The sequence below is a fragment of the Megascapheus bottae genome, chromosome 5 (assembly GCF_031878675.1).
Source record: "Megascapheus bottae isolate mThoBot1 chromosome 5, mThoBot2.hap1, whole genome shotgun sequence".
NCBI classification, from domain to species: domain Eukaryota; kingdom Metazoa; phylum Chordata; class Mammalia; order Rodentia; family Geomyidae; genus Megascapheus; species Megascapheus bottae.
The window spans coordinates 25,761,001-25,787,412 of record NC_143513.1 but is presented as its reverse complement, the minus strand read 5'-3'; the positions used below and the strand labels follow the sequence as shown (position 1 = coordinate 25,787,412).

General features: G+C 37.0%; 1 protein-coding gene across 1 annotated transcript in view; it reads right to left on the bottom strand.

Moving 5' to 3' along the window:
- The window catches only part of Abca13 (ATP binding cassette subfamily A member 13), a 355,049-nt gene that overhangs the window by 27,406 nt on the left and 301,231 nt on the right, over positions 1-26,412 (bottom strand). Inside the window, exons 57-59 of the mRNA XM_090332320.1 lie at positions 17,892-18,026; positions 12,347-12,450; positions 4,950-5,042 (exon numbers count right to left, since the gene is read on the bottom strand). Coding sequence (XP_090188446.1) covers positions 4,950-5,042; positions 12,347-12,450; positions 17,892-18,026 — 332 coding nt within the window. The remainder of the gene's footprint in view (positions 1-4,949; positions 5,043-12,346; positions 12,451-17,891; positions 18,027-26,412) is intronic.

Sequence of the window (26,412 nt, the reverse complement as noted above, 5' to 3'; positions counted from 1 at the left end):
TCAGAGAAAGAATCCAATCAAGAGAAGGAGGCAGACTTCAGAAAGCCCATTGAACATTCACTTTTCATGTTCTACAAGAACAGAAACCCAATTTTATTTAAGTAGAAAAGTCTCTAGCTTAAACCCTAGATACCTGAGACGATCTCATTGTGAGGGAATCAATGGAACTGAAATGTAAAGTACTGAATGGGCTTAGTTTTAAAGAAACAACAGAACAGTACATATATGGTTGGCATATGTTTCTCTTGGTTTTCTGTATTCCCCACTATCTGCTGAACAACCATAAGTGGGGTATCAACCGCCATTTTGAGACCAACCCAAAAACTAGAGCCACTGAATTAATGTCAATAACCAGGCTTCTCCAGACTCTCATTACATACAAAAATGAATATGTTAAGGCAATAAATATGCTTAAGTGACTGGGCTTAATGTTGCATTCACACACATACAGTTCATAATTTTCAAAAAAATGCAAGTGCTCAAAATTAGGACGAAGGAAGCAGAAAACCCACTTGATGAAGGACCCAGAAGTAAGATCATGTTATTACCAAATAGGTACATGACTTGGGGAAATTTTGTTTTTCAGAGTGCAGACAAATCGAAGAAAGTGGTGGGGAATAACTAGATAGTTGTTAAGTTCATATCTGTCTCATGGGTGGCTTCTCTCTGCTGAGAAAATCAGACATTACACATTAAACATGCAGTTATGGAGTCTGGATGAAAATGGAGAAAATGTTGAAACTCTATAAAGAAGGCGATTCTTCATAGGAGATAGGTGGGTAAAGGACTTTGTGTAACTCCATCTCTGGCTCTGGGACCTGCTTTTTAGCAGAAAAGTGTCAAAATGCTCAGTCCCCACCCCTGACATCTCCAGAGTCCCTGAATCTTGGCTCTTTCACAGGCAGGCTACCCACTTCTTATTGTATTCAATGTCACTCATCATGCGAACACACATTACAAAACAAGTGAAGCCAGAAAGCCAAGGTTCAAATCCCAGTTTCTCCCATTTCTAGATAACAATTTGAAGAAAAAAATCTTTAGAGTGGAAATTATGGCTTATCTGCAGCAGACACAGTCAGATCAGAAAATTCTCTACAGCCCTTACTTTTCAGACATATGATCATAGGTACTTTGGAAGTCAATCTATTATAATAATTATTATTACTATTATCTTGTAGTTTTACAAAAAGGTTTCAATATGTCAGTTATTTGTACAGTGAATCATGGTTGATGTCATTCAATTCACTGCTCAATGTCAATTCATCATTCTCCCTGTCTCTCTCATCTCCTTCATTTCCTTAGTTCAATTTTCATATTTCTAACTATATTCCCACCCTTCCTCTCTTCAAATGTCTACCCCAATCCCCTTAACCTCAACTCTCCCAGATAGACATGTCAAGTTCAGGTTTCTTGGTATTCACTTTTTTAAACTGTAAGTGAGCAGCTCAAAGTAGTTACATGGAATTTTCCTCCTGAATGGACTATAGTATATGAACTGCAAAACCTCAAACTGCTTAGCAACTCACAATGTCACTAATAGCACTCACATAAATACTTGACAATTTTCCATACAGAGCATACTCTACCTAGGAATAGGAGTGGGACACAAGGAAGACATGGTTGCCCCATATCTGTGGTCCACAATCCCTGCTTCACTACTTCTACAGCCAAATCTAACTCAGAGCCCCTGCCCATAACCTGCTTTGTCCCAAGGAAAAACTTAACATTTGGGTCTCCACTGAAATTCAGGCACTCTTACCAACCTTGTTTTCTTCTGATTTACCTTTTTAGGCATTCTCTCATCCTAAGCTCTCACTATTTATTTATTTTCCCTCTGACGCTTTTTATATTCCATCAACCTCAAACTACAACATCATCATCGATTCCACCAATTCTCCATCGAAACTGGTCATCAGCCACAAGCTTACTTTATTTTTTTCAGGATACTGTTTTCCAAGTCATTGCTTGCATTTCCAAGAGCTGATTCTAACTTAACACTTTTTGGGGGAAAGTTCTGGGGTTTGAACTCAAGGCCTTGCACTGTTATAGCTTGCTTGATGCCTGGCATTTTACCACTTGAATTATGCCTCCATTCTTGCTATTTTGCTGGTTATAGAGGAGACCGACTCTCTTGGCCTTCACCTGTGATTCTCCAGATTTCAGCCCCCTGAGTAGGTAAATTACAGAAGTGAGACACCAGGCTTGGGCTTTTCTTTGCCTCCTACAATTTTCCAGAATCAGTATTGAGATGGCCAGTCCAGCAGTTACCACTCAAATCACATACAAACACAAGCAGTCTGTGACCGTGGCCTGGACTGTGGCTTGTTCTCAGTGTGCTCAGCCTCATTTACTCCTCATGACCACCCAGATGATAGCTAAGAAGAGAGACAGAGAGGCTGTGGGAGGGCCATGCTGAGCGAACCAGAGGCACGCCCTTGCTTCTGCTCCAATATCACAGAGCCAAGCAGGGTCCTCAGCCTACAGCACACAGGGTCCCCACTAAATCCATCTATACTGAGCATCTAGAGGCATGACACAAGTCATCCCCAAGATTAAATCAAATGGAGGACCCTCAGGAGGGAGGAGGTCTCTTTCCTTTTCCCCAAACAGCACCAACATCCACGGCAATGCTTTATTCCTTGCAAAGTTGTAATCAACAGTTTTTAAGGAGAAGCTATCATCTCTTTTCACTTGAGAGGCCCTTGTCCAGAAGCACCTTCTTCTAGGTACTTGGTTGGCATGTGTGGAGTGGTAGAGCTGTAGAGGAGGAAAAAGGACCGTCCAGCAATCTCTCCTCTAAGCCAAGACCTACACATCACAGCACAATGCTGCAGCTCAGTGCTGCTGACTCCTGGTTGTAGAAGTGCACACACTTTCCTTCATTTTCCAACCCAATATGATGGAATTATCTGTAGTCATTTATGTAGTTATTATAGTTTTGTTTATTATAGAAATATACAAATTTCATACATTATTTTAAAAGTTCTATCAACTTCATTATTGCAGTGAATAACACACAAGATAGCTTGAATGCAGAGCTTTGTGCTCTCACTTGGCTTTCTCACTCATGGATAGCACAAGTGAGAAACAGTAGTTTCTCACAGAAACAGTAGCTAGGACTCCACTTGGAGCTCTTTGCTGGCTAAGTAGAAATAATAGTATCTCAGATTTTTCTACTCGGGTAGGCATTGAGCTAAAGTCTTTAAATCTCAGCCTCCTGAGCAGCTAGGATTTCAGATGTGAGCACAGGATGTCTGGCAATAAGACAGATCTTAGTTAATAATAGTTACATAGTTCATAAACTCAGAATGGATATGAACTATATCACTATGTTATTTATCAACTTAGAAGTGACATCAGAAACAAGTCTTAAAGAGGGGCAGGCATTCTCGAGACTGTGGACCAAGTCAGTTAGAGAATAACTCACGTAAGTATCTTGACTCATTGACTTTTGTAATCTACCTTAGTAAGCCTGATGAGAGCCAAGTAGCTATACCCCATCACAAATGATCCAACTACAGAACAGGCAACCAATTAATAAATAAATCAGAACAGACGATAAGACAGACCATAAAATTTCAAAGAGCACTCAGGAAAGTTAGAGTATGAAATATTATTATTTTGATGATACTTATCAAAAATACTGTCTAGCTGGTTTCTCCAGCAAACAACAGTAAATTGGATAGTCCTAGTCTCACTCTAAGACACTGGAAATACTATGTTCACTACATCACATTCTGTCTCAATCCAAAGTGTTAGTTTTCACTCCAAAATATAATTTTTAAAATTCTATCTATCTATCTATCTATCTATCTATCTATCTATCTATCATCTATCTATGTCTATCTGAACATACACATACATACACACTTATTAATAAATCACAGGTTGAGAATTCTAATTTCAGAATCAGGCACTGAAGGCTCACACCTGTAATCCTAGCTACTCAGGAGCCTCAAATCTGAGAACTGCAGTGGGCCACGAGACTCTAATCTCCAATATACTACTTAAAAAAAAAAAGTTGGAATAGACCTGTGGCTTAAGTGGCAGAGCAGTAGCCTAGCACAAAAAAATCACAGGGACAGAGCTCAGGCCCTGAGTTTAAGCCCTAGGAATCATACACATACACATACACACACACACACACACACACACACACACACACACACACACACACACACACCACTCAGACACACAAACATACACAGAAATAAGTGCATGCATCATACACATATAAACTGCTGAGTAAATAAAAATCAAAGATAATTATCAACATAAATAAATGTATAAATCTTACAGCTAAATAATAAATTAGAACAAGTTAAAAATTTCAGGAAACTCTAAAAACAAGAAGTTATACCAGGATATAAAATTGCTCATAAAAACTAGCAACAAAATCATTATACTTAAAAAACAAGTGGTAAAAAGACATGGAAAAGTAATTAACAAGGAAGAGCTCTGCTGGATTCATGAACAGGAGAAAAATATCGTGAGTGTTCATTAGCTCAAAAGAAAACTAACCACAATAACACTTTTTACTGCCTTAAATGTCAGCTTCTTAGTATTTCTTCATATTGTTTGATAAAATGGGAACACCCTTCACTGTGGCTGAGGGTTATGTGGGCATTTTGTGTATGAAGGAGTCACTTCTCATCCTGACTTTATCAACACCTGGCAACCTGTGCAAATGACATTGCTCAGGTATGATGTCCTGGAAAGAAGAAAACAAAATATTTTATGGAAAACATCCTTGAATTCTCCTGTTATTTACTAACTCTTTATGGTTTTGTAAACATACCCTTTAGCTTCTTAATGTTTTTATCCCCTAATATATGTCAGCAAGTAATTTTCCAGACCAAAGTGATGTTTGTAAAACACCATGTTACAACACTGCATCATGCCAGTGATTTGACAGGAAACCTTTATAGAGAAAAGGAAGCTCAGAGTACCTGTTTTTAATGTGCTGAGGGGAGCCAAGACATTTAAAGCTGCCATCAACCATTATGGCCAGCCTGGTACAAAGGGCTTCACACTCTTCCATGCTGGGAAGAAATAAAACAAAATAGTAAAATACTCCAGGTTAAACAACAAAGAAAATGGGACTTGATTTATATTCTACAAAGAAAATGGAGGCAAAAATGTCATTAAAACAAAATACTCCAATTACAATAGGCATCACATGACAACCAAATAAAATAGTCAATTACATAACTTAAAAATATTAGCATTTCTATGTATCAGAGATACTAGTAAAAATTATATAGGGGAAAGAACTATTCCACAACAGCACAAAAGCATAAAATGAACTTACCCCAAATGTGAATGTTTTCTGATGAAATGTGAAAAGGTTTTGCTTACAGACAGAAACTAATCTTAAAACCACAGGAGAGGACATTTAAAAACAGAATAGAAATTTTAAAAATGAGGAAATTTGTAGTATGAAAATTAGAATAATGTAAAAATCATAAATGAACAATAATGAAAATATAAAATACATCTATATAAGCATGTCTTAACTATCAGTAAATTTATTATGAAGGTATAAAGTTATACTATAAGAGCAAATCATAATTTAAATTTTACATATTTTAATTTGAGATTATAATGTATATTACAATGTACATTCCAATTTGAAATTTGCTATAGACTTATAATTCATTATTTTTATGTGAGTTATAATGAATCAAAATATAATCACATCACAAGAAAGATGGGTAGTCATTAGAAAGTGCATCTTTAAAATTATTTAGAGGAAAAAATGTTGAAAGAATCATGAAGGAAGAATATTCCCTGCACATTTGTTATATACCAAGGAAAGTAAAAATTAGATAATTAATTAAATAATTGCAAAGCCTATGACAACGAGGAGATGTGAGTGCCCAAATAAACCAAGATTTTTGAATAAATGATTTTAGGGTAGAATCATACTTTCTAAACATAACTAAAGAGATAGTTGATATACATGAAACTCCAAGCTTCTAACATGGGTGTGGAAACACAATGCTTAATATTTAAACAAATAGGAATTGGGGTTCTTGCATAACTGAGTTATAAAATGCTTCTTTAATGCATGTTAGACCCTAAAAAGTTTACTCCATTTCCAACACTGTAAATAAAATTACACCAAGAATAACAGTAGGGGTTTATATATTTATTAAAAACCACATGCTATATACACATAATGTCTTATTACATATATTAATATGTAGATATGACATACAAACCCTAAGCTTAATTTTAATTATGTTCTAAAATCTTTGTGCCAGTGATTGTATATAGAGGTTCCCTTCTTGAATACTTGTTTGCAAAACATGGCATTTGAAAAATGATATAAAAATCAATGTTAGTAAAATCTTTAATAAAAAAAGTCACATGTTGATTTTAAAATAAACAACATAAATTCAATACATAAAAGTAGGAAATAACACAGAAAAATTCAAAGGACCATTCTTGACTATTAAAAACATTAAAAAATCATAAACAATCATAAAGTTAAGTTATAATTTTTAAAAACTGTTTTCTAGCCAGAAAAGCTTTTATCACATAAACTTTCTTTTATCTTTTTTGTAATAGAAATTTGCTGTTTCCTCATCTCGTTTTGAATAAAAGCAATGAGTTCTCAGATCAATAAACAATACTCAGACAAATACATGATTCTCTATAATTCTAATAGATGATCTCATAAACTGATAATGTAGTAAAACTCAGCATAACTTTTTGAAACTCCACTTGGAAATAATTCTTCTTCAATAAACCCTCCTTCAGAAATGTACAGTGTAAACTACATAGCAACTTATTTATAATAGTAAAGTTTTAGAAATAGGTAAATGTTCCGTAATCAGATAAGAAAACACTCATATAAATGAAAATATAATCCTTGTGATAGCTGTTGAAATCAGCTATTTTGGAGTCAATTAGTTGCTTTGGGAAAGCAATGAATATAGTTATGACAAGTGATACATATTTAAAAATATTGCTCAAGCTGAGCACCAGTGGCTCATCCCTATAATCCAGACCACCCGGGAAGCTGAGATCTGAGGATCACAGTTCAAAGCCAGCCCATGCAGGAAAGTCCATAACAATTGTCACCAATTTACCACTAAAAAGCTGGAAGTCGTGCTGAGGTGGTAGGGTTCTATCCTTGAGCAAAAACAACAACAAAAACAGGGATAATATCCAAGTACCTGAATTGACACCCCCCCTCTCTCTCTCACACACACGTACAATGTATGTGAAAAAGTATATCCTTTGAAGACACAAATAAAAATTTACCAATATTTGAAAGGAATAGCAGATTTTCTTTCTTTTGATGTCACTTTGTATTAGCCAAATTCTCTATAGGAAGCATGTGTTATTTTTTATTTTTAGCCAAAAGTGTTAAGCAGTCAGCTAGTTGAGATGAGGGGCTCTCACAATTTCTGGGTTATTTGAAATAAGGAAAATTACTTTTTCTGGCATTTCTTTTCCTTCACATGGGATGTAGACACAGAGGTGATTGGTCAGTAGTAAGCCTGGTGATGAAGACTACTCAGAGGCCAGAGAGTGGAGTCAGAAAAATGATCCAAGTCCTTGAAGGCTTTGATGGTGCATGGCCCACCCATGCAAACTGATAAGTGAGTAAAAAAAAAGTCTTGATGACACCATTACAATTTAAGTTCTTCTGTCATAATAGCTAAGTTCTAAATATAGGGAAGATGTGCAGCAACCACTCTAAATGTGCTTTTTTGTGAAATGTACCTTGTTGTTTCTTAAAATCCAATGAAAACAGATCATTTATCATTCTGATAACTGTATTATAGATAGGATATGAGATCACTGTTACATCATTTCTTTTACTGTATTTTAGACAAACGTTAGAAAGATCATAGAACCACCTCTCTCTGGCCAAGACAGGAGTTTAATACAGTTAGAAAAATCTCTATTGTAAGCAATCCTTCCAATGCTTACTTTTTTCTTTTTTTGCCAATCCTGGGCTTGAGCTCAGGGCCTGAGCAAGGTCTTTGGACTTTTTCAAGGCTAGAGCTCTACCACTTGAGCCTCAGCACCATTTCTGGCTTTTTTTTCTATGTATGTGGTACCGAGGAATCAAACCCGGGTCTTCGTCCATGCTAGGCAAGAACTCTATCCCTCGGCCAAACTCCCGGCCTGCCAATGCTTACTTTTTCCCTTATTCATACTAAGACATTGGGGGCTAGACAGATTTGACTCCCTCACTGGCAGTTACAACAGCCTTCCTTAGTGCTCCAGCTAGCTTGAGAGACACTCATTCAACCAAGCAGCTGGCAAGACTACCCTCATGCCAAAACTAGCGCTTTAAATACTCTCCACATCCTTCAAGGAAGTTACATGGCAACTACAGCTGCTGGTTTTTGAAGTACACTCTTACTTCTGACTCTCAGCTAAACAGCTTGCATCAGAGTTCTTGTCATTACAAACCTTCATGAATTGAAGATGCACTGGTAGCATTTTTCACTCTGGTCCAAAGTGGACTACTTCTCCTGGCGACCTAGCAGAAAGCCTATAATTGGTGCAAATCCAATCCTTCATTTGCATAAGAGACTACAGTCCTTATGAAAGGTTTGCAATGATTAATGAAGACATCCTTCCATGCTTGCCTTCTAGCTATGTAAGGATGCAGTGAAGATATCAGCATTCATGAAGGCAGCAATAGCTGTGCTGGCATCCAATGACAGAGCTAATACAAGTATAGCTGATGAATTCCACAGAATGGCCAACAAAAAAATGGCCTGGAGGAGAGGTGATGTAAGCAAAAAGTACTAAGAAGAGCTGAAGACAAGAAACTACAGGTTAGTGTGGCTGAGCCTTAAGAGTTAGTCTGTTCCCCTAGGGGAAAATGCTGTAATTATGGCTCTAGAGCTGAGGGTCCCAGCATTAGGACTGTATTAAAGCTGTAATATTAGAAAGTTCTACTGTTGTTGCTCTCTGCTGTGACAATCCATTGTTACTGAAAGCAGAGCATTGTAATAGTTACCCAATGGAGCAGTCATTGGTGGTTAAAGCCCAGAGGAATAAACTTTCAATGTGAGTGTCTAGAACCATTAAGTTCCTAGAAGCCTAGAGTAATAGTCTGCTGGATGCCAAGATTTAGAGTTATAAGACTCTGGGTTCTACTAGTCCAATTAGTATGCCTTGGGCTTTCTCAAGTGTGAGACACCTTGTCAGCACTGGAAGAGCTTCTCCTTGTCTACTCATGAGTCCTATCCAGGTAAACTAATGAGCCCAGATACTTGATTGGAGATCTGGATGAGAACCAATAACAGAGTGAAAAGAACCTTCACAAGGATGGAGTCCAACCAAGTCTTTGATGGCAAATTAAGTCTAGAAGGCAGTTCTAGATGCAAAAAAAAAAAAAGACTTGACAAGAATATGAGAGCCTGGAGTCTAGCCTAGTGTTAGAGTGCTTGTTTAGCATGCATGAAGTCCTGGATTCAATTCCTCTCTACCAAGATACATAAAAAAGCCAGAAATGATGCTGTGGCTCAAGTGGTAGAGTGCTAGCCTTGAGAAAAAACAGGACAGTACCCAGGTCATGAGTTTAAGCCCTAGGACTGGCAAAAGAATGAATTACAACCTCAGAGTGACTGATTCATCATTTCCAAGTAATTTTAGATCAGCAATTTAATAGAATGCTATAAATCTATGCATATCATAAAATATAAGTCCAGAAGACGGAAATAGATTTTGACTCCACAGTAAGATTATACAAAGTCAGAAATTGTTCAACAATGAAAACGATTATTGGTAATTTATTAAAACAAACAAATTAACAAATAAACCAATCAAAGAGATGAATCGTTAGGGTGATTACTAGAATGACTAAGGAAACAGGAATTTTACACCTTGCATTAGAATTCATATATCATTGTTGGATGTATGGTCACTTTCAGTTGGCCAGTTTCTCATGCCTGCAGTAAATGGTATGGTAAAAAGTTTCTACCCTCAAGGGGGAAAACAAGAGGAGTGGGGGGTTGGGGGAGGGAAATGAGGAAAAAATATGAGAAGGGGTATCAATGTGTGAGAAGTAATGCACCTACTACATGGTGAATGTAACTGTCACTTCTCTATACATTATCCCGACAATAAAAGAAAGAATGGACAGCAAGGTAGGTGCCTAAAAGCTACTACCAGTCTTGAAGAAACAAAAAAAAAGTGCCTAACCTCAAGACTCTTGCCACATATTGTCCTAAGATACTATGGGGTAAGGAGCTAGAGGTAATAGGAGATAACTCTGAGAGAAAACTATCAAACTGAGATATATCTTCTCAATTAAAGGCTATTATATTAGAAACAAAATTGGCCATAGGCTTTCCAATTCTGCATTGATAGTGACTCAATCAATCAGATCTTTGTATTGAATGAATAACAAACTTATTAAAATCAACTAGTATATATACATATGCATCTCATCCATGTGAAAGTAATGAATAGGAAGATATAAAGAAAAACTACAGATACAATAAATGGCACTGTTGAGAACAGTCCACAATAATTGTACGTTAAATGAAAAATAAAAAGAATTTTGATGATTAACCATTCTGCTCAGTTTCAAAACCCATGCCTACACTCATACATGCCAGCAAAATGAGTATTAAAATATGCAGTTCCTAGCACTGGCAGATTGAGATGATAATTTTGTGAGAATTTATACACATTATGATAAAGTAGATAATTATCTAATTTAATTCATGTTCATGTAAAATTTTATTTCCAAAGAGAAGCTGAACCAAAACAAAAACAAAACTCAGGAGTAGCACTTCTGGCTATATTCAAGTGATGTACTTGCAAATCCTTTCTTCAATAAGCTGGATCAAATTGGCAAAACAAACATCTCTGTATACTGGAAATTGATCCAAGGTACTAGCTAATGTGAGAAGCACATTACAGACACATTGCTAAATGCACAATAAGAAGTTGCCATTTATCTGTGACCTACAAACTAGAGAGATGCTGCCTGCCGTCTCCAGGGCCAGCAGCAGGCAGCTATCACCAGGAAAGGCTGGCCATGCAGGTCAACAGATTCAGACAAAACGGATAGGAATCATTAGGCAGTTCCCATGCCTAATGACACTTGATGTACATTGCCATTTCAGAGCTAAGCAAACAGGAAGTCAACACCTCTAAAATCTGATGAAGTAGCCTCCACTAGACAGATATTGTGTAACTATTATATATAGTTTATATGTGTGTATATATGTATACAACTGAGGTCACATGTATGTGTAATAGAGCCAGGCATCAGTGACTCATGCCAAGATCTGAAGATCTCAGTTCAAAGCCAGTCTGGGCAGAAAAGTTCCTATGACACTCTCATCTCCAATTAGCCACTCAAAACAATGCTATGGAAACAATGCTATGTTTCCAGCATTGAGTATCTAGAGCACTAGCCTTGAGCACAAAGAGGCTCAGGGACAGCGCCAAGGCCCTGAGTTCAAGCCCCAGGACTGGCACAAACAAACAAACAAAAAATGTGACTGGAGAGAAATATTGAACAAGAGAGGTCATCCTTGTAATCCTAGCTACTCAGGAGGCAGGAAAGTCCATGATACTCATCTCTGATTAACCATCAAAATGCTGAAGGGAAAGCTGTGGCTCAAGAGAAAAAGCACTAGCCTTGAGAACAAAGGTTCAGAGACAGCATCTAGGCCCCAAGTTATTCATTATAGTCTCAAATTTAAGACAATCCAAATAGTCATAAACTAGTAAGTGAGTGAGTGAGTGAGTGAAGAAAATGTGCCCAGCTATCCAGCAATGAAAAGAGTTGAATTCTGGGCAGCAGTGGCTAACACCTGTAATCCTAGCTACTTCAGAAGCTGTGAGGCCAGTTCAAAGTCAACTTCAGGTAAAAATGCCTGTGATTCATCTCCAGTTACACATCAGAGAACTGGAAGTATTGCTGTGTTTCAAAATGGTAGAGGGCTAGCCTCAGTGACATTACAAAATTAATTCTATAATAAGGAAAATGTCAGATCTGATTCAGTAAACAAGTTAGGTTTTCATTTTGAACATTTCCTTCTTCTGGATATGATGAGGGCTGGGACAGGAAGTTGCTAAAGTGTCATCTGGGCTGAACTCAATGTGGGATACTAGAACTTACCCTTGCGCAGCAGGGTAGGGACAAAGCAGGATATAGACTCCTAGGCTCCAATTCTAGCTCTACTATCTGATATGTGTGGCCTTATTTATGTTTCATAACATCTCAGCTTCAGTCTCTTAATATCCATAATGAGGACTGGCAACCATATCATCACCATAATAAAGACAAACTTCTTCGTGTTGAACGCTATTCTGTCTTGCTCAAAGAGCCTCAGGGTGGGGTGTAACTCACCTGTGAGAGGTCAGTACTGCAGCACAGCCTTCTTGAACCTCCTTCATAATTGTTTCCCACAAGTACCGCTTAGAGCAGGGATCCATCCCAGAACTTGGCTCATCCTAAGGGAAAGATAACACAGAAATGGACATTTCTTCAGTGAGTGTGTACAGTAATCTACACACTGTCACATAGGACTAGCTCTGCCTGAGCTGAAATCCCTGTTCTGGCTGAATGGATATTTCTTTTGGCTTCATTACATTGCACAAAATGAAGTCATGCTGATGGCATGGGAAGGGGGTGGGGTGAGAGCGTCATGAGGAAGTGTTTGGCTGCCTCACTGACACCTAGGATAGCACTCTTCAAGATAGGGCACACCTAAATTATTGAGGCATTTGGCAGCTGAGATGTTGGGAGAGGCTGGAAATGAGAAAGAATAGCCACTGAGTGTAGTAACCGTTTTCAGTCTTCTCATGAGCCACCTAGGAGAGATCTCTGGAGACCACAAGCCACATGATGTGCACATCCCACAGCCTTCTGTATGTCTCATTTTCCCTTTTCCTTTAGCATCTTCCTGAGAGCACCCCTGCAGGGGGCAAATGCAGTGTTCCCCACAAACAGTTAGCACAACTACAGGATTGAAGGAAGACACACAAGAGTGAGCATTTTCTAACGAATGCTAAATAAATAGGAAGCTCCCAGTACCTGGCATACTTCTGTGTGATTGAGAAAAGACATATGATCTTAAGAATTCCTCTCCTGAGGCCAGGAGTTTGGTCAAGTAATAGAGTGCTTGTCTAGCATTCATGAAGATCCGGGTTTGATTCCTCGGTACCACATATATAGAAAAGCCAGAAGTGGTGCTGTAACTCCAGTGGTAGAGTGCTACCCATGAGAAAGCCCAAAGACAGTGCTCAAGCCCTGAGTATAGGCCCCAGAACTGGCAAAAAAAAAAGAAAAAAAAAGAATTCCTCTCCCACAACAAAGCCAAAAAGAGGCATAGGGCATACACATCTAGAGGAAATCATCTGGCCATGCCTTACAAGCACTTTCCTAACTGACTAGTGAAGATTTCTCTCCCAAAGATAGTGAAGGCAGTCATGAGGGTGAGATTGTTTCTCTAAATCTGAACACAGCAATGCAACAGGTCAAGGAGCCATGACACCATTACCAAAGGAACACAAGAATGTCCCAACAAATGATATCAGTGACGTGGAGATTCATGACAACAAAATAAGTAATATATATATGTATGTATATATAAATATATATAAAATCTGTGTTATATGTATATATATATATATATATATATATATACAGAGAGAGAGAGAGAGAGAGAATACAGCATTTATGAAAAAACAACCCTTTACACTGTGGGTCAGAATACAAATTAGAGCTGGGCACCAATGGATTAGGGTTGTAATCCTAGCACTCAGGAGGCTAAGATCTTAGGATCAACCCAGGGACATTTCACATCTCCAATTAACCATCAAAAAAAAAATAATACCCGGAAGTGGAACTGTGGCTCAAGTGGTAGAGCACTAAAAGCTCAAGGACTGAAGCCCAGGCCTTCAGTTCAAGCACCAGGATCAGCACCATTGAAATAAAAGGAGGAGATATAAATTAGTACAGCCATCATGAAACAAAGATTAAGGAGGTTTGTCAAAAAATTAACAACCCAGCATTCCCACTAATACACACATATCCTCCCACAATGTACATGTATAAATGTATACAAATACACACCCACCCACATATATATATGTATATTATATATATATCTCAGTACATCCAAGATTGCAGACAGGCACACTTAATGTTTGAAATCCATTTAAACAGCAGAGTAGAATAAACATAGTACATATAGACTATGTAGCAGACTATGTAGCATTATCAGGAATAAAAAGTATGAGACTTTATAACAACATGGAAGAACCTGGAGAATGATATATTAATTAAATTTATTCAAGAACAAAAAAACGAGCATCACATACTTTCACTTGTATGTATGCAGATATGTGTACTGAAATATTATTCATTAAGGAGAAAATAATATAATTTTCAAACACTTATGTATATGTATCTATATATGAACCTGAAGAACATAATAGTAAATGAAAGACTAAAATTCTATGAAAATTATGGAGTGAAATACATAGATACAAAAAAGTAGAAAGTTCTAGCAGATGGAGGGCATGAGGGAAATGGGGAGATGATGGTGAAAGAGTAGAGTATTTTCATTATGCAGATTTGATATACAGCATAGGAATTTATATTGAATCTTCTATCTCATTTAAAATTCATGTTGAAAGTTAATCCTCGTAGCAAAGAATTGAATTGTGGCATTGGAGAAGTTAAAGGCTACACCCTCCCAAATGATATGTATGCCTTTATAAAAGGAATTGATGGAGTGTGCCTTGCAACTTATGCCATGTGAGACTTCATCCTCCTCTCTGGAGTATGCACAATTCAAGGCACCAACTTGTAATCAGAGACAGGATCTTCAATAGGCTTGTACATTCAATAAAACCTTTATCTTATGCTTCCACTCTCTAGAAGAGCAGAAAAATAATACATTTTCTTCTTTATAAATTGATCAGTCTGTTATATTCTGTTATAGTAGCACAAATGGAGTAACCACACTGTACTGTATATTTGAAATTTGCCAGGAGATGAGATATTTTTGTCAGTCCTGGGGCTTGAACTCAGGGCCTGGGCCCTCTCCCTGAGCCTCTCTGTGTTCCAGGTTAGCATTCTACTACTTGAGCACAGAACTACTTTTGGCATTTTCTGTGTATGTGGTACTGAGGAATCGAACCCAGGGCTTCATGCATGCCAATCAAACACTGTACCACTAATCCACATTCCCAACCCAAGAGAGTAGATCTTGAGAGTTCTAATCACAGGTTGGAGAAAAATGTTACAATCTGAGGTACTACTCGATACATTGGTAATTGTTTCAAAATGTGTATGTATATAAAAACAGGACATGGTTCATTGTATGTGTGTGTGCATATGTGACAATATACACCTATTTTCAATAAAACTGGTGGCTATGAGTTGGGCTATTTTGCTACACTTTTGTTTTTCTTGGTGATTTGGTCAACTCAGCCTTGGAATGATTTTTAATGAATTCTCACCTTCCCTAAACTTTCAGACCGCTAGCCTCTAGTAAGATGCATGAGAGAATAAAAGGTTTCACTTACTTAGCAACAGCAAATAAGTTGAAATTCCCTGAAACCTAAAGCTTTCTCCTTCAATAAACTCATAAGTACTTCCTATTTGAGACACTTTTGAGAGAAATCTTGCTGAACACTATGATGTATTTCTATGCTTTTTGTAGTCAGAGAGTACAAACCACATTTTTCTTAAAAGCATTGGATCATCAGATTTTCTTAAAGATAAAATGGAAGGGAAGTGAGGCAACCAGAGAGCTGAGCAGGAAAATAAACACCTGCTCTCTTATGCAAATCAAAGTGCTACATGTGTACTATTTGGAAAAGGTGAATAAAACATGGGCTCCTGTATTGCTCAGGAAGAGAAATAGATGTGTAATTACCAATTTTCCTCTTTTCTGCCTTAGCGTCAGCTCTCAGAGTCTGAACAGCAGCAGCATCATAGACAAAATACTTATTGTAGATTTATTATGCACAAGGTACTAGCAACATGCTTAATGTAGATTATCTCTTTTGTTACCTTCAATGGTTCCTTAAAACAGACACTAGTATCAAAACTATTTCCAGATGAAAAAAAGTATCAGGCATGAACACACAAAGTCATGCTGTGGAATTTCAGGAGCTCAAACCGTTTCTCCTAGTCTCCAGGGTTCCCTTTTGACTCCAAGCAAGCACTCAGCATCCATGTAGATTGATAGCAGATATATACAAAGAAAAGTCATGGCCTCTTTGTTTATGTGAGGGATGATGAACATACAAATCTGTAAGCCCCTCAGTAAAGCCTGCCTCATCCTCACAGGATAGTGTCAATTGTACATTACAGAATGATGCAAACACTAATGTGTCCTTTCAGATGCCAGTATCTGAAATAACACAATAGCATTGTATTTTGGAGCCTCAAAAGCAAGGTTAGAGAAGGTAAAGGTGGTATTTAGTTGAAATTTTAGACAATAAGAAAAAATGACAGGATCTGTTTTTCTAGCATGGGCCTTTTGAATTCTCACTAATTTCCTACTAAAATGCTATTTTCATTTGATAAGCAAGAATGGAAAAAAAAAACCCTGCTTTGCTCCTTATATATTTTAATACCAGTGGACTATCTGCCAGGGTTCAGTCTTGGGGAATAATTTAGTAATAGAATATGATCCGCTTCACAGGATCTCTTTAGTTATTGTTTAATGACTATGTATATTAGATGGATTTTCGAATGTCAGGATATCGGCTTGGTAACCATCACGTACAATTAATGCTTTGATCCTACTACATGGAATTGAATGCAGCTACCAGAGAGATTACACACTGTCTTGTCTCATGGCCATGCTATTTTTTTTTTTTTTGCCAGTCGTGGGCTTGAGCTCAGGGCCTGAGCACTGTCCTTGGACTTTCTCAAGGCTAGAGCTCCACCACTTGAGCCTCAGCACCACTTCCAGCTTTTTTCTATGTATATGGTACCGAGGAATCGAACCTGGGTCTTCATGCATGCTAGGCAAGCACTTTAACCACTAGGCCAAACTCCCGGCCTCATGGCCATGCTCTTATCTCATCCTTGTGTCCATGTGTCAATTAGCTTTCCATTACTTTAACAAGTCCCACAGACAATTAACTTATGAAGAGGAACATTTACTTCTGTCATATCATTTTTGGATGTATAAATCCAGGATTGGTTGACCTTAATGCTTTTGGGAATGTAGTAAAGTGGCCTAACATTACAGGAGGTTGTGATGGAAAAAAAAATATTACCTCACACTAGGAACCATTAAAAAGAAAAGAAAAAAAAGTAGAGAAAAGAAGGGGCTGGGGCCTTACTACCTACTTCTAGGGATACCCACAATAACCCAAAACCTCCCACTAGCAAAAATCTTAGAGTTTCTACAACCTTGCATTGAACTAGGTCCTAGAAACAAAAGCATTAGTATATGAGCCTTTGGGGAAACCACAGCAACCCCTGGCTCCCATCTTCATGATACACATGCAGGCATAAAAACAACATAGAAATATATATGTATATACAATATATATAAAGATTTTCAGAATACAGGTATACTTCAATACAGGTATAATTCAATACCCTCAATATTGTTTTAATGTTAACATTTCAAGGAATTTTTAATTTGGCAAATAGGAATGAATCAACCAAAAGATAAATGTCCCGTGTGTGTGTGTGTGTGTGTGTGTGTGTGTGTGTGTGTGTATGAAATCCAGTGATGTTTTACACTCTGGTAGAAAAATGTTGACTTGATTCAGAATAATTTACTAGTTTATAACATAAGTGTTTGCAAGTCAATTCTAGAAAGAACTCTAATGGTTTAAAGTAAATTTATAAGTACACATGCAAAGCGTATCTTCCTTTGAGACACTAACACATTACTGATCTTTCTACTACTCACCAATAAAAGAATGTTGGGTTTCCCCACAAGGGCCAGGGCTGTGGACAGCTTCCGCTTGGTTCCTCCACTATAAGTGGATACAAGTTTGTTGGCATGAGCTTCTAGGTGTAAGCGCCTCACCAGGTCTGCAGCCACCTAGAATAGAGAAGCTGCTTATAAGCACACAGCCAATCTCAGCACTGACCTCTATTTCCTGTTCTGTTCCCACCCCCCATCTCCCACACACAGTCAAAAAAAATTTTCTGATTTATTTGTTTCCCTTCGTGATATTGGGAGCAACTGAGAAAGAACAGGAGTGTCCTATGTAGACATCTGATTTGGTGATCAGAACTCAGGACTGAAGCAGAGAATGCAAGTGTGTGGGTAAGAAACACTATATCAAGACTGGGTTTTGACAAACTGTCACAGTAAGGTGCGCAGAAAGAAACTGAACCGAAATGAAGCCAAAGAAACAAAGTGCCAAAACTTCAAGGGAGAAAAGGAATGGAAGAGGAAATTGGAAATGTTAGCACACACACAGAAAAGAAATATTCCCTTTGCATAAAGACACTATTGCTGGCACAATCAGAATTCAACTTACACAGTAATTAATTGGATGTATGACAGAATAGGACCGCATTATTTTTTTTATTAAAGAATTTATTAACGTTGATTTTTACATCATATTTTAAATGACAAGTTTAACAAACAAGTGTTCAAGAAGGGAATCTCTATTTACAATCAGTGGGACTTGGTATTTAGAATTTAATCAAAATTAGGCTAAGGGTTTGTATGTCATAGACAAATATTAATGTTGTTTTGTTGGTTTTCTTGTTATTTTGTTTCATTTTTATGCTGATTATCAGCAAACTGAGACTATCAAACTCCTTGACTCACAGCTCCCATTCTAACCTGCCATATTTTCACTCACCCTTAAGAGCCCAACTCCTTTTTTCCATTCTCTTAACATAAATCATGGTCATCTATTGTGGGTACCACATGTGCTTATATATCAGGTCCATTGGTATATTTCACTGTCATTTGCATCTTACTACCTCCTACCTATCTCCAGTTCTCTATGCAGGACTCAAATGAGAAACTTGTTTGTTTAAATGTCTTGGCAAAATTTAACATTTTTTCATGGTTATTTATCCCTGACCACAATAATATTAATTAATTAAGTAAGTAATAAATGTATATTCATTTTTTACATATTAAGAAGCTGGCTAAGGTCATATTTTAGTTCAAATGTAGGCTGGATGTATGGTAAATGCAAATCCCTGAGTTGAAACCACAATATTGCTAAAAAATAAAAGAATGTAAAATTTAGGAAGCTGCTATACAAACAGGTGGCTGAAACCTTAAAGAGATCAATAAAACATAGCTTTAAGATAATATATACCCACCGTTTCAATGTATGAATAGTTTAAGAAATTGTGATATTGATTATATGAATACTACAGATATAGATGTTATAGAGACACATAGAAATTTTAAATAATAATGATAGTAAGGATGATACACATTTTTCAATTAAAATCTTTCAATCGAGATTCTTTACTTTTGCAGCCTCTAAATCATTTGGAAAATGATCAAGGAAGCTCACAGGACTGGTCTTATGAACTAGGAGTTTTAGGCAAAGGAAACATGGACTTCAAGGACTAGAGGAGATATGAAGATGTGAATTTCAATCTCCTGCACTCTACCTCACAAATTCCCCTCACGGCTCAGGCTTTTTCTTTTTTGTGCTTATTAAAAACAGTCACATCTTCCCTTGAAGATTTTTTTTATGTGAACTATCTTTTCCTGGCTCTAGCCTATCTATTTCAGTTAAAATCAGTTGAATACAAGTGCATCTAAACTAAATTTAAAAATTAAAAATGTGTTACCATAATAAATTAACAAATAAATATTAATGATATTATTACATGAGGATATAGCATGCCTGACAATGAGGAAATTAAATGGCAGAGGTATTAGATTCACAAAGCTTTTCCACGAAGAATATCAAGATGAGTAATAGTAGCCTAGATGAAGATGGAAGACAGAATAATGGACTTTCTATACACAAGTATTGCCACATAAATTTAAGAACAAATAAAATTAAGCTGAGAGTTTATAAGTCATAGATAAATATCGATCTCTATATCAATATGTCTATAGAATATGAATCCTGTCATAGATTTATATGTCTATATATTTATATCTCCAGTACATGTCAATGATCCTGAGTCCTGAGCCATCATTCATGTACTGTTTGTATCTAATATCCACATATCAAGGAGATCATGCACCTTTTATTTCTTTGGTCTTGACTTATCTCACTCAACATGTTTTGCTCTAGTTCCATCCACTTCCAAATGAATGCCATTATTTTATCTTGTCTGGTCGCTACGTAGAATTCCATTGTATATATATACCACATAGTTGTTTCCACTCATCTGTAGTGGGGCATCTGGGTTGTTTCCATCACTTGGATCTTGCGAATAGTGCATAGATGAACCTGGCTGTGCAGGGGTCCTTATCATATCCTGGGTTATAATGCTCAGGGTAGATGCCTAAGAGTGGTATTAGTCATCGAGAAGGTCTATTTTTAGTCTCTTGAGGAACCTCCATACTGGCTTCCAGAGTGACTGTACCAGTTTACATTCTTACCATCAGTGCAGTAGGGTTCCTCTTTCTACACATCCCCACCAGCATTTGTTGTTGTCTGAGTTCAGAATATTGGCCATTCTGATTGGGTTAAGCTGGTGTCTTAGGACTGTTTTGGTTTGCATTTCCTTTATGTCCATGATGATGAGCATTTTCTTATATGTTTCTTTGTCATTTTTACCTCTTCTGATATGTCTCTCTTCAGACCCCTTACACATTTAGCTTGTGGTTTGTTGGGGCATTTTGGAGGGGGATTAGTTTCTTGAGTTTCCTGTAGATATTGGATATTAAGCATTTGTCTGATGAATTATTGGTAAATATTTTCTTCCCAGTTGGTTGACTGTCTTCCTACTTTAGTAGCTATATCTTTTGTCTGTGCAGAAACTTTTTATTTTTAGGTGGTCCCATTTGTTGAGTCTCTCTCCAATCTGTTGTGACCTTGAGACTCTGTTCAAGAAGTTTTCACCTGTGCTTATGAATTCCAGTGAATCTCCCACTCTGACATGTAACAGTTTCAGAGTTTCAGGTCTGACATTGAGGTCTTTGATCCAGTTTGAGTTAATGTTTGTACATGGTGACAGGCTAGGATCAATTTTTAGTTTTCTGCATGTGGCTGCCAAGTTTTCCCAGCACCAGTAATTGAAGAGGCTGGGTTTATTCCACTGTATATCTCTGGCTCCTTTGCTCCTTTGTCAAATATAAGTCGACTATAAGTATTTGTTTTCATTTCTAGTTCTTCTATTCCACTGCTCTTCCAGTCTATTTTTGTGCCAGTACCAAGCTGTTTTTATTATTATGGTTTGAAGTCTGGTATTGTAATACCACCTGCATTTTCTTTTTGCCTAGAATTGTTATGGCTATTCTAGGTCTTTTGTTGTTCCATATGAACCTTTGGATTAAACCCTCTATTTTAGTGAAGAATGTCCTTGGGATTTTGATGGGGCTTGCATTGAAATTGTATAACAATTTTGGCACTATGGATATTTTCACTATGTTGGTTCTCCCTACCCATGATCATGGGATGTCTTTCTGTTTCCTGGTATCTTCTTTGATTTCTTTGTTTAGGCTTTTATAGTTTTTGTTAAATAATTCCTTTACATCCTTGGTTAGGTTAATTCCTAAATATTTTATTCTTTGTGGGGCTATTGCAAATGGGAGCATTTTTTTTTATTTCTCCTTTTGTTTGTGTATTGTTGGCATACAGAAAGGCTACTGACTTGTGAAGACTTATTTTGTATCCTGCCAGTTTGTCAAGTAATTTATTAGTTCTAGGTGATTGGGAGTGGAATTTATTGGGCCATTCAGGTATAGCATCATGTCATCTGTAAATAGGGATAGTTTAATTTCATCTTTCCCTGTGTGGATCACTTTGATGTCCTTCTCTTGCCTTATTGCTCTAGGTAAGGGTTCCAGGACTATATTGAAGAGAAGTGGAGAGAGTAGGCACCCCTGTGCTCTCATGTATTTTTATTCAATGACTGACAATAAATGGAAGTTAAAAAGGAAAGCAGAAGAAATAAAGCAAGAATAAAAATGCCTCGATTTTTATAAACATGCTACAGAAGAATACATTTTAAATAAATTGGGGAAAAGATTATTGCTTATTTTTATAAAACCAGGCTATATATTTTTTCTAATATCACAAAAGGTTAAACAGAGCAACATGAAAAGAAACAAACAGCAACAATAGCAACAACAACAAAACAGAATTTTCAAAATGAACAGAAACAAATGTGCAGGTTTTATCTAATGCCCTCTGAATGTCACAATTTCAGAAAATAACTGAAAATGGCCTAATAAGATGTATTTTGTTTTTGTCTTTTCTGCCCTCCACAAAACTATCAAAATAATGACAAATGTGACACCTTAGGTATCAGGGAAAGCAAAATGTTACCTATATCCACGAATTCCATAAGTTGCAGAATCTGTTCTCCCAGAACAATAAAATGTCATGAGTTACAGAATCCCTTCTTACCATCTTAGGTACCTTTATAAATCACAACTCACTTGAAACAAGATATTGGAATCCATTTATTATTCTATTTCCCAGGTTGTATCACATTTTGTGTAAAATAAGTCTGTAGAACCATCACTGGAGTGTGAATAGATCACCCAGAAAGAGACCTTTGTACTTCTTGGTTTCCAAATTCAGAGATTTTCATTTGTGTATAGGATGACCATAGCAGTGTTCTGAGAGATTCAAGATCAAAGAGGGCCAAAGTGTTCATTGTTTTTGGAACAAAAATAAGATGGATAAAGAATCTACTTCAGTTTCAAGAATAACTAACATGTAGCATTCATCTCAATGAGTAATGTAACTTGGTTTGTTTTTCTGGGGCATGGGGGTTGGGGTACAATATGAACCATGAAGTTATCAATCCCTTTTATACTTTCTATAGTTTCTCAAATGGTATGGACCTGCCCTTCTTGAGCCATTTGGCTATAAATTGCTGTAAAACTCTTTAATAGTTTAATTGAATTCAGGCTCAAGTGTGTACCCTGTGCACAAAATAGTTGGAACAATGAGAAATTTGAACTCATTATACCAAGCTGTGGGACCTAAATTCAAGCTAAAAATGGAGGGAAGTTTTTCCTTTGAGTAAAAGTTTGGAAGATTGCAAGAGGAAGTGTCATAACCATCCACAGAATGGTTGGACAAGCTGGGGCACAAGTAGACTGGGAGCCTGGAGTATGGGTATAGCTCAGCACATGGCTTGAGTATTAATGATAAGACAGAAGGATGGTTGAGAGGAGGCTAATTAATACAGAAAGGACTTTCCAGGAAGGAAGAAAGGTCCTCCCTCACAAAGTACAAAGAACAAGAGGTAACTGAAAATGTTTGTCATGAAAAGATGGAGACATAGAGAAACGATCCCACATGAGCAGGGCATGGATGATAAAACTACAACAATAACAACAACAAAAATCCCTCTGGCGTCTATTTATATATTAGTTGCTCAGAAGAGACATGTGTACTTGGGCCCAGCTTGAGCCAAATGAAAGGTAAAGCACTACAAATAGCTTGTGTTAGAGAACCCATATAATAATCTATCATGGTTTCTACTTTTTGGCTACTGTAAGGACTTATAAAGTAAGACTGAGCTGTAGATGGCAGAGGGAATAAAGTGTTGGGGCAGCACTTTGAAGCATGAGCATGTACCTGAATTTAGTTTATCTGATTGTAAAATAAAACTGTCACATACCAGACATGTGGCTTAGGTAAGTCACTTAAATGCACTGAGTCTCCACTTGCTCATTTGTAATGCTAATATTCTGCCTCTTAACTACTTCTTATGGTACCTGTAAAACACTAGGGCATGGCCTGGGAAAAAGCAGATACTTAAACACTGACATGCTTCACTTAAAAAATGAATGCTTTGGGGTTGGGATTATAGCTTTGTGGTAGAGTGCTTGCCTCTCATGTAGAAAGCCCTGTGTTTGATTCCTTGGTACCATATACACAGAAAAGTCTAGAAGTGGCACTGTGGCTCAAATGTCAGAGAGCTACACTTGAGCCAAAAATATTTGTCCAAGGACAGTGCTCAGGCCCTGAGTTCAAGTTCCAGAACTGGCACACACAAAAAAATGAATGCTTTCTGAGAAGTAAATTTTTAATCAATTTTCTCTTTCTCTTGGGGCAAGCTTCAAAATGTACACTTTCTCCAACCAAAATACTAGAAGTCAGTCATTAGATATTGTCTTATAAGTAAGAGCAGATTTTATTAAAACAACTCAAAAAACACAGTAAGTCCATAAACCAGTATTATAGTAATTTATTACTGGGTATTATATAATACTATGGATTGTACCTCATTATATGAGCTACATTTTTATTCGGCTGATATCACAAGTTTACTCACACCAGCACCACTACATACATGCAAAAATGTGTGGGGCTACCAAAATGTGATGGTTCCAATATCATAGGCCATGAGTGTTTCTCAACTTCATTCACATTGTCATGATCACCACTGTGCATGTGGTCCCAGGTGAAGTGCAATGTCATTATGTGGTGCATGATAGTACTAGACAATTATTTTTTTAAATAATAGTTCTTTCTGACTACTTTGTTATAGCACCTCAAAACGCATACCGTTTCCTCTATTTCAAATATTCAGAGTTTGGAGAGAGAGAAATTTGCTAGGAACAAAGCTTATCTGGTTTGGGAATAAGTTGAGTTGTGCTCCAATCTATCAGAAAACTTTCAATGGATGAACAGTTTAATAAAAATGTGGTACTGATTATATGGATAATATATGTTATAAATATATGCTATAGAGGAAGACAAGAAAGAAAGAAAGAAAGAAAGAAAGAAAGAAAGAAAGAAAGAAAGAAAGAAAAGAAAGACAGGTAGATACACACATATATTCATATATACATACATAGAATGGAATTTTACAAATCTAGTAGGAAGAATGATATTATGTCATTTGTAGGGAAGTGGATGGAGGATAAACCTAGAAAAATAATTACATTAAAGGAAGAAAGTCAAATACAGAGAGACAAAAGACATATTTTCTCTCATATCTAGAAAGTAGATCTAAATTATAAATGTAGATGGTAATATTTACAGGGTCCTAGGTATATATAATCATATTACCTTCAGTATGTTAAATGCAGGGAAGATTAGAGTAGTGTAATTCCTTTGCACAGTGAATCTACAGTTTAATAAAATGAATACCAGAAAGCTAGAACTTGTATTATCTAGAGAGTGGGGGTAGGTGAGGTCAACAGGAGAGAGCAAACACATGTAGATAGAAAAGATGAGGGGATGTAACCTTAATAATCAAGGTAGGTAAGTGAAGATGGTAATAGGAAAATTAGACGGGAGAGAATGATGAAAGAGGTGACATTGATTTAAGTTGCACTGTACTCACAAACTGACATGTTGAATTGAAATCCATCCGAACATTACTCAGATATTTAAAATTTTCAAAAAGACAAACCTCTGGGCAAGCAAGTAGCAAAAAAGTCTGCAAAATCATTTGTATTTTTATTAATGAAATAAAGGCAGTTCCTAATTGATGGTTATTAAAGTTCCCCATGGAGTTCAGAAATCCAAGCCTGTCTTGACAGTGGAGTGTAAAGAGGCAATTGCCCTGGATGACAGGAAATCAGAAGCATTACTGTATTATGGTCATCCTTTCCATAGGCACATTTCCCTACCACACCACACACACACACACACACACACACACACACACACACACACACACACACACACACTCAACAGAGGACCTACATACAGCTTTGCCAAGCATCTGCTGCTCTCATTAAAGCTAACAAGGGAAAGCTGGCAGATAAACCACCCATTAACACAGAGCCAGCCATTAGTACTGGCTTCCCAGAGCCGTTTAACTGTAATAAGAGAGTCTCTTGTGGAGCGGTCAGTTATCTGTGCTTTGTTAAAATGAGATCCAGGGACTGAACAACAAGGAGGCAGAGGTTCTGTTGTAATTTCACTTGAAGTTGCAGAGCATAAATAAGAACCGAGAGTTTGAAATATGTTCAGAAGATCACAAAGAATGACTTTTCATGGACTGCTGAAGACAAGGGCTATTAGTTTTATCTCTTATGAATGCTAGGAAGTTCTGTCTCCTACAGATTCTACTTGAAAATACATCATATAAGGCACTTTTCTCTGTTTTTTGCTCTAAATCCAGAACTCTCGGAAGCATCTCAAAGAGATGGTAAAAGCGTGCCTTCAGCATGTGTCTTTCTGGTGGTTCCCATGGGGGAATGTGTTCTGAGTTCTCTAGCAAGGTTGTTCTTTTGATTCTCTGATTACGGATTGCATCAAAGACAGTGGTGGATTATTTTTGCTCTCTTGGCCCCTTGTTTCTCCATTTGCTCATATAGTGAAGTGAAGGAATGAGGAGTTACTAAGTTC